Source organism: Ambystoma mexicanum, chromosome 11 (genome assembly GCF_040938575.1).
Source record: "Ambystoma mexicanum isolate Mex_15411 chromosome 11, UKY_AmexF1_1, whole genome shotgun sequence".
Lineage (NCBI taxonomy): Eukaryota > Metazoa > Chordata > Amphibia > Caudata > Ambystomatidae > Ambystoma > Ambystoma mexicanum.
The window spans coordinates 1,447,783,102-1,447,798,244 of record NC_090934.1 but is presented as its reverse complement, the minus strand read 5'-3'; the positions used below and the strand labels follow the sequence as shown (position 1 = coordinate 1,447,798,244).

At 45.7% G+C, this 15,143-nt stretch overlaps 1 protein-coding gene across 2 annotated transcripts in view; it reads left to right on the top strand.

Annotated features, from left to right (window-relative positions):
* Positions 1 to 15,143, top strand: part of SV2B (synaptic vesicle glycoprotein 2B) — a 535,790-nt gene that overhangs the window by 406,125 nt on the left and 114,522 nt on the right. For both annotated transcript variants that reach the window (XM_069625079.1, XM_069625080.1), the window contains 3 exons: positions 1,887 to 2,038; positions 9,684 to 9,817; positions 11,437 to 11,526. In XM_069625079.1, coding sequence (XP_069481180.1) covers positions 1,887 to 2,038; positions 9,684 to 9,817; positions 11,437 to 11,526 — 376 coding nt within the window. The remainder of the gene's footprint in view (positions 1 to 1,886; positions 2,039 to 9,683; positions 9,818 to 11,436; positions 11,527 to 15,143) is intronic.

Sequence of the window (15,143 nt, the reverse complement as noted above, 5' to 3'; positions counted from 1 at the left end):
TTCTCTTCCATGCTTACACCAGAAATGTGACCCCACGCCATGCCATGCCAGGCCTACACTGGTAGTGCTGCTATAACAAGATGATCTGATTTCTTTTGTAAATACCCCATTAATTACTTGCAAACAAGGTAGCTGAAAGTGGTAAGTACTCTTCTGAAGATTGTGTCCACTGTAAGGAGGTACAGGGAGGGCAATCAGAGGAACACATTGCTATTTGGAAACTTCAATCCCTACACTATTAGAGAAAAGAAAGGTATCCAGGTATTGATTGATCAAAGTGATCAGGAACAGTCAGGAGCGGTAGAGGGGTAAATAGGGTGGTTGGAAAAACCTGAAAATACCATCGTCCACATCACAGTAAGAAATATAGGCATTGTTGCAGAGGCATTTGGGTGTCATTAGAAATTCTGGCTGCACGGTTATTTCTGTGCAGTATTTTCCTGTTTCCCTGGAGATTGTCTTCCCCTACGTGGTCCTTCTGCAGATAGCCACCCCTAGGGTCCGAGTCAGGTAGTTTCTGCCTTTCCATGGCCATGCAAGAGAAGCCTTCCTCCAGAGAAGCAGTGACGATATTGCTAAATGCATCTTAACTGCCATGAAATATTGTACACAAGCACTGAACAAGTACAACAATGATTCTTAGCTCTATCCCAGTGCTCATGGAATCCTTTATGTAAATATTCAGTCCCACGTTTACATTGTGTCAAGCCTCACATGCAACCAATGACACAGAAAAAGGTAAACACCAGTGCTTTAAGTGGGCCGGGGCCTACCGGGGCCGGGCCCCGGCAGTCTCCAAAAAGTGCGGCTGAGCCGGGGCCCCGCCGGGGCCCCGTCCCACCGCCCGCAACATTGGCAGGATGCATTATCCCGTCGCGGCCGCAGCCGCGACGGGATAATGCATGCGCCTGCCATGAAGTCAGGCGATCTGACAGAAGTGGCAGCCAGCCACAGCGATGCTGTGACTGGCTGCCACTTCTGTCAGTCATAGTAACTGCATCTGGTGACCCCTCGCGCGAGAGGTCACCAGAGGCAGTTACTGTTCCTTTGTTTCCCCAGGTCGCCGAGGCGTCTTTAACCCTCGGCGAACCTGGGGATTCCTCGACATATTTCGAGGTTTATAAAAGATGGCTTTGAAAGTACACATTTCAAGCCATCTTTTATAAAGCTTTGCGGACGGACAATTTTGTCCGTAGTCAAAGCTTTATAAAAGATGGCTTGAATTGTGTACTTTCAAAGCCATCTTTTATAAACCCGAAAACATGGCCTGAAAACTAGGCAAACCGTAAGGTACGCACACAAATATATATATACATGTTATATATCTGTGTGCGTACCTTCCTATGGTTTGTGTACTTTACAGGCCATCTTTTCTAAACATAGAAATATGTAACATATTTCTATGTTTAGAAAAGATGGCCTGCAAAGTACACAAACCATAGTAAGGTACGCACACAGATATATAACATGTATATATATTTGTGTGCAAACCTTACGATTTGCGTGCTTTTTAGGCCACGCCCCTCCCAGAAGCCACGCCCCCAAATGAGGGCCCCCTCTCGATTTCTTACCCCACTTAAAGCCCTGGTAAACACTCAGGAAACATAGAAGCATGCTGCACTACATGTTCAGTTTCTCCCTCTTTTGTCGCCCTTCTGACTCTTCCTCGTCCTCAGTTTCCATCCCTCTCTCTTTGCTTGCCTCTTTGCCGTTATCTCCCGCTCTCTCTACTTCTCTTACTCTTCCAATCTCTCACTCTTGTGTAGTCGTCGGAAGATTAGTTCCATCTTTTCCTGTGTGTCACACACGTACACAGTATCCTGTGCATCTGTGTGCCAGCCCTCCACTTTTTCAGCGACAAGTGTGCTTCTCTTTTTTCCCCATAGCATCGGTGGCTCTCTCCCCATCGCGTTTGCCTATTACTCTGAATTCCTGTGCCGTGAGAAGAGAGGAGAGCATCTTAGCTGGCTCTGCATGTTCTGGATGATCGGGGCACTCTACGCATCGGCAATGGCATGGAGCATCATTCCACACTATGGTGAGAGGTGGTCCGGCCCACACCCCAGTCACTGGACCAATCCTTTCCCACCCATCTGTTTCATGTTATTCTATGTTATTCTATGCTATCTTTATTTATTTAAATGTATTTGTTTAGTTTCATCAAAGAAAACTTCACAAATTTATATTACGTCATCTAAAATCGTATCAAAAATGATGTTACACATTTACATTTCTAGGTTATACATTATTCTATGTCATAAAGCTTTTATACTGCACCAGTCATCACCATAACTGTCATATGATGTCAATATGTTAACTGACGAATTGCAATATTGCGCCCCCACCTGGGGTAATCAGACCATGCTCTGTGGTAGAAGTCGAAGGCAATGGATTGACTTCCATTGTAGATATTGCAGTCTATGAAATACTATGAATATAAGTTTCGTTTCACAGAGAGACTTCCACTCTTTTCTTATGAAATATACCAAACGTTTATTTTAAGGGGGAGCTTTGGTCCGTATAGTAATAATATTATACATTTGTATATATAGCACTTCATGCTGGATTCCCCCTCTTCAAAATGCTGTAATAATATGCAATATTATTCCCAATTTAATGGTACTTAATTTATCGATCTGAGATGAAGAGCGGAGTCCCCCTGTCAGGATTGGAACTGGGGAAGTGCAGACTGGCCATGTATCTGAGGCAAGCACATGACTAGCTGAGATGTTTTCAGAGCCCGTAGACTCAGTATGAGGTTACTTACTTGTCCCTTCCCTACTTTACATGTCTCTAAATAATCAGTCAAAACACAAGATTTCAAATTCACAGATTATTTAATGTTGGTCCAAAAATGTAATTTCTGGATGCCACAATCTCACGGATAGTCTTTCTGATAAACTTAATTTATAAAGCGAGCTGTTTTTCAGGTGGTTAGGTCTTGGTCCCCCCAAATCTATAATGGATGTACTAGGTCACGTTGTGTACAGACTGGTAAGGCCCCTTTAAAATAACACATTCATTGGGCTTTTATAAAGCAATTCATAACAGAATCCAGCCTCTAAGTGTGGGACCAGGTGTTGAACCCATGCTGCTCAGTGCTATTTTGCTTCACGAACAAGCACGTTTCCCCTGAATTATCCTCCTGGCCCTGTCGTTGGCAAAATGTGGTTGCACAAGTGTGGTGAAATAGTACAGCCCAGTGGATGGGCACCACCATAGTTGCTTGGTGGTTGCTGGAGTACATCTGTTACGCTAAAGACTTGTGTTGGACGTGGTATACAGTCTATATAACGAACATTTTATGTAGAATGCACATATAACAAACATTTTATAACAAAAAACATAACGAAAATGTATGTGGGGTGGGGTAAATGGTTACATATTGTGGGGAAACAACTGGGGTGGGTTTTTAGGAGTGGGAAACAGGGATTTGAGGGGAGCCCCAAAAACTAAGAAAAACAAATGTTATGTTTTGACGTTTTCGTGATATGTGCATTCGTTATAAAATTAGTCGTTATAAAGACATGTAACCGTTGGACGCCTCAGGGCTTTAACATGCTGAGCTTCTTTTGCTCAACCCTGGTGAACTTTTTCAGTACGTAAAGTTGGCCTGCACTATCAATTTTCAATACTCAAGTGTGTCTTCCAGTAAGAAGTTCTGAATACATCCAGCCACAGTCCTTATCAAAAGTCTGCTTTTAATTAGTATAGAGTAACCAGAGGCCATGCAGGCATTAGTTTTGCTTCACATTTCTCTCCAATGTATCAGGTATATCTTTTTAGAATGTTTTTGTTTATTTTTATTTTTTATTTTTTATTTGATTTAATTGTATAAAACAATTTTTACAAAATAAATAAAAGTCCCCACATTAACTGTTCCGGATCCCCAACACGTTCACTCCTCGTTCAATATCCATGTATTTTTAAACCTGCTAGATAACTGGTCTGGTGACCGGGCTTGCAACTAACAACTTTGCAGTGGTCGTTGGAATGCAGCCACAGTCAAGGAAGGGGTCTTGGGCAGGAGTCTTGGGCTGACATGATTAGTGTGTAACACAATATTATTTAGAATTACAGAAGGTACACCAAGAAAGGTGATACACATATGCTCATTAGAATTGTGTTGCGGGAAAGGGTTAATGTGAATACAGAGACAATGTGTGTTAAATATGGGAAGACTTGGTGTGACGTTTACACACTAATCAGCTAGTTCCAGTTTTCCATGAGCTCTGCAGGGTGCCTTGCTATCACCAAAGTATGTACTCACAAGTGTTGCACAACAGTTGAGTTCACTGTACTGTGCTGGAGAGATTGATAGATACATGGATGCAGACCTGCCTAGTCTCCGGGTTTATTAGGGAGACTCCCAGTTTTTACGCTCTTCTCAGGGTCTCCAGGGGATGAGCGTGAAGTCTCGGGAATTTCCGGCCATCCGAGCAACTTCGCCCACACCTCGATGTGTTTGGCTACAAGCAGAGAGCTAGTGGCCAATCACATGGAGGTGTGGGCAGAGAGAAAGTATTGAGCATACGTCATTTCATGTTGGGTTTGGGGTTTGTTCTGTAGAAAATGTGGGCAGTGGGTGCTAACGGTGAAGTAAGCCTATTTAAGCAATAAGCCCAGAGCCGCGGGGGCATTACTGAGTCAGGCAATGCCCCAGTGCCCACCTGACTCGGTAATGCCCCTGTGGCAAGGGGTTTAATGCTATTAGTACCCCGGCCCATAAGACCAGGGTACTAAAAGTATTTTCTTTTTGTTCCGAAATGCTCTGTCGTTTTGGAACAAATAAAAAAATGTTTAAAAAATGGCCACCAAGGAAGGGAAAACAAAGTCTTCCATGGCGGCCATTGAAAAAAATAGAAAAAAGTAAACTAAAGAAATGGGCGCAATGGAAACAGGAGAAGGGACTACATGTATTCCCTTTGTTCTTTCCATGAAACCCATTAAAATAGTAAACAAAAAAAATGTCCGCCTTGGAAAGGAGAGAAGGGACTACATGTAGGCACTTCTTCCTTTCCATGACGGCCTGTCGCAGATTGGGAGCGGACGAGCTGGGGACAGAAGTGTTCCCAGCACGTCTGCTCCCAAAAATGGACTTCAAAGAAGGTAAGTGGGGATGGGGTACGGGGAAGGAGTTCTGGGGATGGGGGAGGAGGGAGGGGAGAGTGGGAAACCACTTCATTCCTTGGCGGGGAAGTCCATTTCGGGAGCGGATGCGCTGGGAACACTTCTGCACCCCTGCCACCTCCCTCAGGTGTACTAATATAAACAAGGAAAACATACCTTTATTCCTTCCTTTGACATGCGTTGGGAAAAGGAGTCCGTCTTTAGTGTTGAACACTGAAGACGGACTCCTGTTCACTGAAGCATGTCGCAGGACCGAATAAAGGTACGTTTTCCCTTTTTTTAAATATTAACATCACCTTTAACACCGATGTACTAAAGGCGATATGGCCCTCAGCGGCAGGCTGACCATGTTGGTAATGGCACTGCTGCTCACGTTGAGGATCCCTTGCTTCACTCAGGCCCTTAACTTGGGTGGCAGGCCATTACCGACTGGGTCAGTCCACCACCTCTGGGCCTCAGTTGGCTGAAAATAATAATGGTCTTGACCAGGGTCCTGTGGTTCCTCTCAAGTAGTGAGATACAGCAACCGGTAACCTTTCCTTTCCCCTTTACAACTTTTCTCGTCCTCCTCTGCTTTACCTCTTTTTGACTGCCGTCCCAGCTTCGTCACTCTCTGTATTTCCCTGCCTCCTTTTCTACGCTTCTGTCCTCCTAGTTATGCCCACTATTGAATGCATTTGGTTGGACGCTGTGCCTTGATTGTGGAGGGTTTCTCATTGGGTGATGGCCCTTTGTTTCACCTTCCAGCCATGTGATTATCATTCTTTCCTCATTCTCGTCATGTGTTCTGTATCCCCCACATGTCTGTACTTGTCGATTACTTGATTGGCTCAGAGCGCATGGGTCATGGGCTTAGAGCGGGTCACTGCATCTTAATGCCAGGCAGAACTGTCATGGCACTGCTTCACGCTCTTTCTGTGCCAGTAAATGCTTTGTCCTTTCTCTACAAGTATGGCTCTAGCAAACGCCCCAATCCCCTCACATATTTGGGGGCTTAGCGAGTGATTCTCTTCCCACCCTAGCAGGCTTACGAGGCGCAAATTTGCACTGGAGGGCGCTTTCTATTCATATATTGATAGTTAACTCATACCTGCTTCAGCGTTTACTGTACTTCCCATACTCCCGCTTTAAGAGATAGGGGTGCTAGAGTTCATGAGTGGCATAGCAAGCTGCGTGAGTTGGAAGTCCTTGAGGGATGGTCTTTGAATAGATAGCTTCCAGAGTTTCCCTCACATAGTAGGTGGCTTCCCCTGGACTGCAGGGTCCCCTGGACTTTCCCTTCTAGCTCTTTTCATGGGATTTTGTCACCCCTTCTAGTTAAATTCTGCAACCTTGCCGCACCCCAAAGATATAGGACCCCAGATCGCAAAAACCTCATACTCCTCATTGCCATTCAACATAACGAATGGTGTGGACCTCAAAATGTGTCCAAAAGAATGTGGACACATATAATATCAAATAATAATAATAATAATAATAATAATAATAATAATAATAATAATAATAATAAGAATAATAATAATAATAAGAGATCTGAATAGGCTGAAGAATTGTATGTAGTTTCAAATGAACAACCATAATGTCTCTGATCGAGTCCACCAAAACCATTCACAAGCAGTGACCACGCTGGCAAAAACCGTGACTGAAAACCAAAACTTATGGCCACCAGAAAATACAAAAGAACCTTTCTGGGACACCAAAGCAAACCACTGCATCACCTGCCTTCCTCCACTTTAAAGGCCGCCAATGGGTTCTATGTCATTTCATCAATGGGTGAAATTCCGATGGGTTTTCCCCCTGGTTTTTTTTACCGAAACAACTCATCGAAATAGATTTTTTTTGGGAGGGTTTCCCCTCACAAGCCCCCCATACCCTATCATTTTTTACCTATTCCCGGCCACCTCCTCCCCATATATATACTTTTCTAACCCTCCCTAAAAGTTTCAATGAGTTTTTTTTTGCAAAATGTACTCGGAAAAAAGCCCATCGAAATTTCATTTGTCGGTGAAGGAACGCTATACCATATCATGAACCCTTTGCTGGCCACTCAACTACTCCTCTGAAAAACACAGCGACATCTGCGGCGGAATAAAACCAGGACGATCCTATTGATGCACGAAGCCATGCAAGAAAGAGAAAGGTGCCCTCATTAGCAGAATGCGCAGAATTATGATCAGCCGGTGGCACTACACACCACATGCTGAAGCAATGCAATGCATTGCATACCAGGACCAGGATCAGAGTGGATTCCAATGCCGCAAGCAGATCCTTCTGCTGTAGGGCATGGGGCATCTTTGAAAATGTATCCTGAGTGATCATGTTTTCGGTGACCATGATCAAGGCATAATTGTATTCGTTGCCTATTTTTCGTTTAGAATGTTTACAGTAACTCAATTTCGAAACATTTCGTCACTTGATTTATGGTCAGTGGGACTATTGTCAAACAAAATCACTAAATGTTAGCAGTGCAATGCCTGCAGTGTGGGTGGTTCCTAAGATGTCATGTGTGGGCACTGTATTTCTGGCCTTATAGCCTGACCAACTTGCCCGGGCCAGTGGATTTGGTGAAAAACCTTGGCGTTAAAATCACCTCTTCTCTGTCACCCGAACACAGATAAGCTTAAAACTCTTAAAACGGTGATTCCATTTTTGCCTGTTCATCTTCGGGGCCTTGTGATCTCCACGGCAATCTCTGGAGACCTTGACTATTGAAACACTGGGCCTCATTATGACCCTGGCGGTACGGGACCTGCACCCTTCATTACGGGAGCGCCTATTACGAGGTTCCCTTTGCAGGACTCGGAACAGATGTCTGGTAAAACCAGACGTCCTTTCCGGGGCCCGTGAGGGGAATAGGGAGCTAATAACGGGCCATTATTTAAGTGCCCCTTATTAGCTCCCTCCCCATTCCCATTGAGCCCTATGTGGGCTCAAATGGGAATGGGGTATGGTTCCTCAAGGAGGAATTACCGGGTCCTCCAATGTTGGAATGACCCGGTTATTCCTCATTGAAGGAACCTGGTTTTGGAGCCCGGTACGGAGGCAGCCATGGCGCTAATAGCCCTATGGCTACCTCCATACTCGTAATGAGGCCCACTGTGTTTCCTGCTCAGCCTACATATATTCATTGGTTAAGATTCTGCCAAACTCAGCAGCGCGACTCCCCATGGACCTCCTTAAATTCTCACACTGTTCTCCCATCTGGGCTCAGCTACACTGGTTGCCTGTTGAAGTTAGAATCAAGTTTAAGGGCCTTTGCATGGTTCACTGCACGCTGCACAAGTAGGGCGCGGTCTGCTTCCAGGGGAACATTTCTCTCTATACACCCGCTGGGTCTCTGCGTTCTGCCAATCTTGGCTTGTTGCTGATGCCCAAATTTAGGAAACCACCTTCCGTGGCAGAGTCTTCTCTGTGGCTGCCCCTTCTTTTGTGGAATTCCCCTCCTCCTGCTTTGAGTCTAAATGAGTATTGTTCCAAATTTCAGAAATTTCTTAAAACGTTTTCATTTCCTAGATGACCTCTTTTTGCCTTGCTGACTTTGCTCCCATAGGTCTTTTTCACTTAGCGCCAGGATATCCTCGCGCTTTAGTAATACCTATAACATAACATAACATAACATAACATAACATAACATAACATAACATACGATGGATGATGCTTTTTAACAATTGCTCCTGCACCAGCGCTTTATCTAAAGTTCAAAAACATTAACATACTCAACCATCAGCACGGTTGCCACCCATTGATAATCATTAGGTGGGCACATGACCTTTTTTCAAAACTTTGTTCTGGCCAGAAATTCAACATGTCGTTTAAATCATTGAAAATTGCACAGAGAATACCTGTGAAGTATATCGAACATGGATGGCAACATAATGGTAGCAACCTGTTTTGCTTGAAGGCTTAAACCTGTCTTGGCATCCAAAGCAGCTTTCAGTTGCTTGTGAAGATTTACAAATTAACCAATTATACATTTGCAGTTATCCTAATAGTGGGGTCTACAACCTGTGGCTGTCCATATATTTTAGACTACAGCTCCCATGATCCTTCACCAGTCACTGTTCAAGCTAGGCCTGATGTAGGTTGTTCGCCAGAACCCCTGTCCTAATAGTACCCATTGGTGTGACGGGTACTGTTTCATGTTTCTCTGTAGCAACATGCCATTGGGACTCATTAGGACCCTGGTAGTAACCATGACGGTAAAACCGGCACGGGTGCCGCCAGGGTCATTTTTTTCCGGGCACCTGGCAATGGGGAATTACCGGGGCATTACAGCCCCGGCAGTCCCGGTAATTCCCCATAGGACTCAATGGGAATGGGGAGGACGGTAGCACCGGCACCGTTCACAATGGTGCCGGTGCTACCGTCAAGGTCTGTGAGCGTGTGCTGTTTTGCCTGCCAGGCTGTTGTTACCAGACCGGCACACTTATAATGAGGCCCATTGTGTCAGGAGCTTTCTATTCTGGACCCAGTTATCTCGGGCATCATCGTGTTTGAGGCAGTTCTGAATCGCTGGCATGCTTTCTCACCCACTTTTCTTTATTCGTTTACAGGATGGGGGTTCAGCATGGGAACGAATTACCATTTCCACAGCTGGAGAGTGTTTGTTGTGATATGTGCTCTGCCCTGCATAGCTTCAGTGATTGCTCTGAAATTTATGCCAGAAAGTCCACGCTTTTTGCTTGAGGTAAGGATGAGCTGCCTAAAAGTAATTTAAAATAAGACAGGGTGCGGATTCACCACAGAAATGTGTTTTTGAGTAAAATGTTCCATGTGTCCATTTGGCCTACAACACAAACGGCACATTTGCTCTTTTCTCACAATGAATCCCAGTGCAAAATATATGTATTGTTATGGTGCCCAACAACGTTGGAGACAGTGCTTAGGGGCAACCTGGTCAACAATAGTTATCAGATGGACAGAGAATCTATTGTGCAATGTAACATGAGCACATGAACTGTTAAGTCAAAATTCCTATTTTAAGGATTCTCTGGACACTTTTCAGGTTCCCTCACCTTCCTCTACCCGCCCCCCAGCCCCCTGTCTTTTTTGGTTCCTTAATCTATTTTTGGTGACCAAAGGTACTGCCCCTGAAGTTCCTTTGCCATTATGTCCCATTTGACAACGGCCATCAGAATGTGCAAAGAAAGCAAAGGTGTGTTTTCACACATTTAAAAGAAAGTGCATTCTGATTCACAAACAGGGTGCACTTTTAAATCCATGACAAATAAAAAGCACCCAGGGAGGGAGTGGGGGCACGAGCTGCATAGAAGTGATCATTATGTCTGAACATGTTTTAAATTGGATCAGTTGCGCCTGAGCTGTTGCTCTCCCACTTCTATTTCTATCCTTCAGGGATATATATTTTTTTTCCATTTCCGAAAATGTCACCATGACCTGCCCTTTAAGAGCTGCTAGGGAGAATTCTCAAAAATATGCTAATTCTCTTTACCTTAGAGACCCCAGCAACTTTGCTGGATTTTGAGGACTTGATTTTTTTACCTGGAGAGAGTGTGACCCTTTTTCCCACTCTCTCATGTATTTTGATATGTTTGCTTACAACTGTAGTCATAGTTGTGTGTAGTGTTCCTAAAGGGTACTGCATACAAACTCTGCCTAACAAGAGCTCGTGGTAGTGAAATGCACTGACAGCAGTCACATGATTGATGGGAGCCTGTAAAGCTTTAGTCTGGGTTCTGTCGTACATTAAACGTTGGCCTTTTCATCACATATGCTGTAAAGGAGTCTACAGCATTTACGGTTCTGAAATAAAATGTTTATACCGAAAAATACGTTCCATATGTATTCACTCAAACAACTAAATTTGTATCTGGATGTATGGGGGGGGGGCAGTGAGTGGAATGAGGGAGGGAGCTGCCTCGAGGTTGAGCTGCGTGTGTGACGCACTGACAATTCCACCTCCATAAGACTGCATGCTTTTCATTGGCTCTTGGTGACGTTCATTTAAATCTGCACTTGGACTTTTAACTACTTTGAGGTTCAAACTGAAAACCAAATGGGGTGCTAATTTGACTGCAGCTGACGCTCTCGGCAAGTGTGCAGCATGTCAACATGTTTTTTGGGTAGAACCATCTGTGCAACCTCACAAATGGCAGCGGTGCTGAGGCAGCGCGGTGACAGGCACACTGTCAACATATCAGACCTTACTATGCATGACAGGCACACGAACGGAATGTATGGAACCGCCACCCTGCTCCTGAAAGCCATGACAACAAAATATGCCAAAGAAACAAGCGACTGGCTGGTCCCTGGTGTTTCTAATTGTGTCACGTTTTTGACTGGCAGATGGGGAAACACGATGAAGCGTGGATGATTCTGAAGAGAGTTCATGACACAAATATGCGCGCCAAGGGAGAGCCAGAGAAAGTGTTTACCGTAAGTCAAGACCTTGCCTTGTAATGTGCTTTCCTCTAATGTGTATTTGATTATCGATGCTGCAGTCTTCCTCATATCACTCCTCTATGTGTGACCTGATTTGTCTGCACCCATCAGCTAAGGCATTTTAATCCATCTCCTTATCGATCTACAGCACCCTCTGCGCCCCCGTCCCCCCGAGTATCCCACTACAATATTTCCCTTAAACCCACTCACACTACACACCACGTGCCCCACTGCAGTGTCCCTCTGTTGACCCATTGTTCCATCACGTCCATGTTCAGCCTCAGCTTCACCATTAGGGTGCGCTGATGTCACTCCTGTCTTGCTGCAGTTTGCCCCGCCCTTCCTCTGACTCACTGAACTATACAATATACTGTTAAGGTCTATCATCTCAGTCATGGTAGCAGTATGGCTGAGGGGTGCAGCTAACCCTTTCTGCTCCATCCCAGTGTCTCATTTAGCCTTGCCGAGGCACCCTGATTCCACTTACTGATCTACGGCAGAGTCCCATTTGCTCCGCCTGCTCCGCTGCAGTTTTCCACTTTTACCAGCTAGACTTACTCTATCCAGTATCACTTATTTTTCTCCTCTCTTCTGCAGTGCCCTTAGCCTTCAAATGCCAGCGGCATTTCCCCGCTGGTGGCACTCTCAGTTTAAAGTTGTACCCATGCGCCTCCCCATTTTTATAAAACACCCCCTTTCCTTGCTTTCAACATTCATTTGAAACGCCCCTTATTCCTGAAATCAAGGAGTCCGTAAACAATTACAGCAGCCTGTTGCGTGAACATCTCTGTGTATTGCCCTACTTGTCTCTGCATCATACTTGTCTTCACATCACATAATCTTCTCACAAAAGCATCTTCTGAATAAAATGTGCACGTGTGCATGCATTGCACTGCTTCAGGCTTATGTGGTGCAAACATGTGCTGTGAAGATTACACAGAGTTATGGGTTTTGGGGTGCTAAGTGCCCTTTCCCAGTGAGCTGTGACTTGTCAGTGGAAGGGGATTTAGCGCTCCCCTTTTCACACTTGTGTCTGACCCAGCCCAGTAATAAAATATAAGACATCGAAGAAGCAGACATGGGGAAGGACCTGGGGCCTGTGAAGCCCAGCTATGGTTTGCACAATCACAGTACTTCAAAACCCTGGTTAGTGCCAACCTGCAGTATGCACACAAAAAAAGAAACTCTTTGATTAGGTTTTCAGGGAGGCAGACCTCTGTGTTTACACTTTAACCAAACACTCTTTCTGAATTTTTGGGGACAAGGAAGCGTACCACCGGGCAGTTTAAGTGCCACCAGCAGGGGCATTTTGCTCCCACTGCTAAAGACTCCCACTAAATATACCTGGCCCTCTGGAATGTCCTACTTTGCCTCCCTGCCAGTGCCCCCTGGCCACGTGGCTGTGGCATCTGTTGCACCCACTTGCCGCAGTCCTGTGTTAAATGAAGCATGTCTGAAGCATCCTATAGCATCCATTTTCCCTGCCACAATACCCTATTCATCCTTTCTGTTCTCTAGCTCCTCCCACGTTCAACACCATGACCCCCCTCCTCCCCATAGCCCAGCAGAGATCAGAACGTTTGCATCTTTCTAAATGAAACTCTTTGCCATTTGATATTTACTCCAAACCTCACCAGATCCGGTGCTCAATCATAAATAATGTGACTACCCGTAAGAAGGTAACAGAAGATGCATAGATGCACACTGCTTAGGAATGCACTCAGAGTCCACTTTTGGATCATCCCCTCCATTCCCTCCACCCCTTTTAAATGTTGAGAGCCTGGGAGACAGCATTATGCTGGTGTGCCATGAATTGATGACAAAATGGAAGACCAAATGAATGATCTATTGGGTTTTCAGGATGTGATGCTGGAAATGCATTGGAGGGACAGGGCCTCCCTGTCCTTGTCCTGTAGTTATTTTTCATTTTTGCTCTGTATTGTTTTCTGCCCTGGAGTCCATGTACCTGGCATTGCAGATCTTCCTGTTTTTGTTTGGGTGTACAGACCCATAGGATACCCTTGTGGCACCCATGGGTGGGGTTACAACCCTGTGCCCCTAGTGTATGTTTTTGAGCACCTGTGTGTGGCCCACAGAGCAGGGTATGGGCTGGTGGCAGCTCCATGCTGAATTTGACAGGTGTTTTGAGTATCCTCCATTATGGGATACCCAGGCCCTGCCATTGGAATCAGTTGATTACTGATAGGAAACAAGATTGCCCCTGTGGACTCTTGCTTTCTATTACCTGTTCCCTTGTTTTCGCAAAGTCCTGGGAAGCCCTGACTCTGCCCTGACTCTGACTCTGGTGTTGTTGTGAAGTCCAGGCCAGACTGTCTGGAGCCTTCCCAGTCACTGTATGTTGTGGGTAGACCCTGTGGGTGGGACCTGGGTGACTGGAGTGTGTGACCAATATGCACTTCTTGTTGTGGATGTCTAGTTTCTGGTGTTTGACAAAATGACTGAGACAGCCCTGCCCGAAACTCGTATGCATGCAGTGTGCAGTGTTGAATTGCTGGGTACTTGTCCCAATACACATTCCTTGTTGTGAGTGTCTGAGAGGGAGGAGTATGGCCTGAATGCACTGTATGCCTGATTGGCTGGCTGACTGCTGAATGCCCTTCTGAGTGATTGGTTGCCTGAGTGTGACCCAGCAGAATTAATGGGAGATCAACTAGTATATCTGGGGGCCTCCCACTGCCAGAAATCGTTCAGAAGCTGGAGTTGAAACTAACATTGAAACTGACACTGAATCTCAAAGCCGAACCTGAAGAAGAAGGTTGACGGCTGTCTCCCTTTGCCGAAATCCGAAAGCCGAAAGCCAAAAGCTGTCGAGACTGATCCAAGACAGGACCTGGTTGGACGCCCTCTTTCCATGCTCCAAGGCTCTATCGAACACTGCTAACCTTCGCCGAAGCACTCTGGAAGTCAAACCCTCGACATTCTGCCGACCGAAGATTGGGACTGCCGAGGAGAACGAAGATAAGCACCGGACATTCTGTCCACCGCCGTGGACCAGGGTTTGCAGGTTTGCATAATCCCTGGAGGCCTGTGGAAGCCATGTTGCCTAGAAGAGGGGACCGCTTGACGCCATGCCATCAATGACCGGAGCTGCAACGCTACTTTGCCTAAGACTTTTCATTCACACCGCCGCCCGCCTTATCTCGCCGGAGAAGGACATTTCGTTGACGCGCCGAGGAGCACCCGCCGGTGGGTTTCCCACCACCCAACGACCGTAGAGATGCCAGACGACTCAACACCCTTGCTGGGCCACAGTTCTTCACAAACTCTTTGCGGTCCTGAACTATCGACATCGAGGTGCCCCGCACACCTCTTCCTTGCAGGACGTCTTCGAATCGTCATCGATGAGCACCGCTGGGACTGAAGCTGCCGCTGAGATGCCACGTTCACTTTCTTCAAGGAATCTCGATGATCCGTGGTTCCTGCTTTAAAGGGAGCCGCTCAAGAAGGCTCTGTCGACGACCCAACGTCAAATTCTGCTATTCCATGTACATTGGGGTGGTAGAAACATTATAGAAGGAAATAAGACTTATAGAACAATATATGGACTGGTCTTGTGATATATTTTTATTTTACAGGTTGCCCAGGTGGGG